This window comes from Apaloderma vittatum, unplaced genomic scaffold (assembly GCF_000703405.1).
Source record: "Apaloderma vittatum isolate BGI_N311 unplaced genomic scaffold, ASM70340v1 scaffold28925, whole genome shotgun sequence".
In the NCBI taxonomy this organism is placed as follows: Eukaryota; Metazoa; Chordata; class Aves; order Trogoniformes; family Trogonidae; genus Apaloderma; species Apaloderma vittatum.
The window spans coordinates 11047-11325 of NW_009718114.1; the positions used below are offsets into that span (position 1 = coordinate 11047).

Genomic DNA, 279 nt, shown 5'->3' on the forward strand with positions numbered 1-279 from the left:
TTTGTCCCTGATCTGGGGCCCCCAGAGACCTCGCGGGGCCACCGTAGCTGTGGGCAGTGTCACTTACACCTGCACGGCGCTGAGCCCGCTCATGTACATCTTGAGGAGCCGGTCCCTCCAGGCCGGGCGGGGGACACGGGCGTAGTGGATGCTGCCTGAGATGTAGCGGAAAGGGGCACCATCCTTGCGAAAGCAGTCCTCTTCGTAATCCAGCTGGAAGGAGCGCACCCGGGGGGAGGCCTGCAGCAGAGGGGTAGTTCTGGGGGGGCTGCAGACCCT

The 279-nt window shown here is 65.2% G+C and overlaps 1 protein-coding gene across 1 annotated transcript in view; it reads right to left on the reverse strand.

Moving 5' to 3' along the window:
* GLB1L (galactosidase, beta 1-like) overlaps nt 1–246 on the reverse strand; it is a gene marked incomplete at its 5' end in the record, with an annotated part of 4936 nt that extends 4690 nt beyond the window's left edge. Inside the window, one exon of the mRNA XM_009870154.1 lies at nt 68–246. Within this exon, the coding sequence (XP_009868456.1) occupies nt 68–246 (179 nt within the window). The remainder of the gene's footprint in view (nt 1–67) is intronic.
* Nucleotides 247–279: the final 33 nt, after the last annotated feature.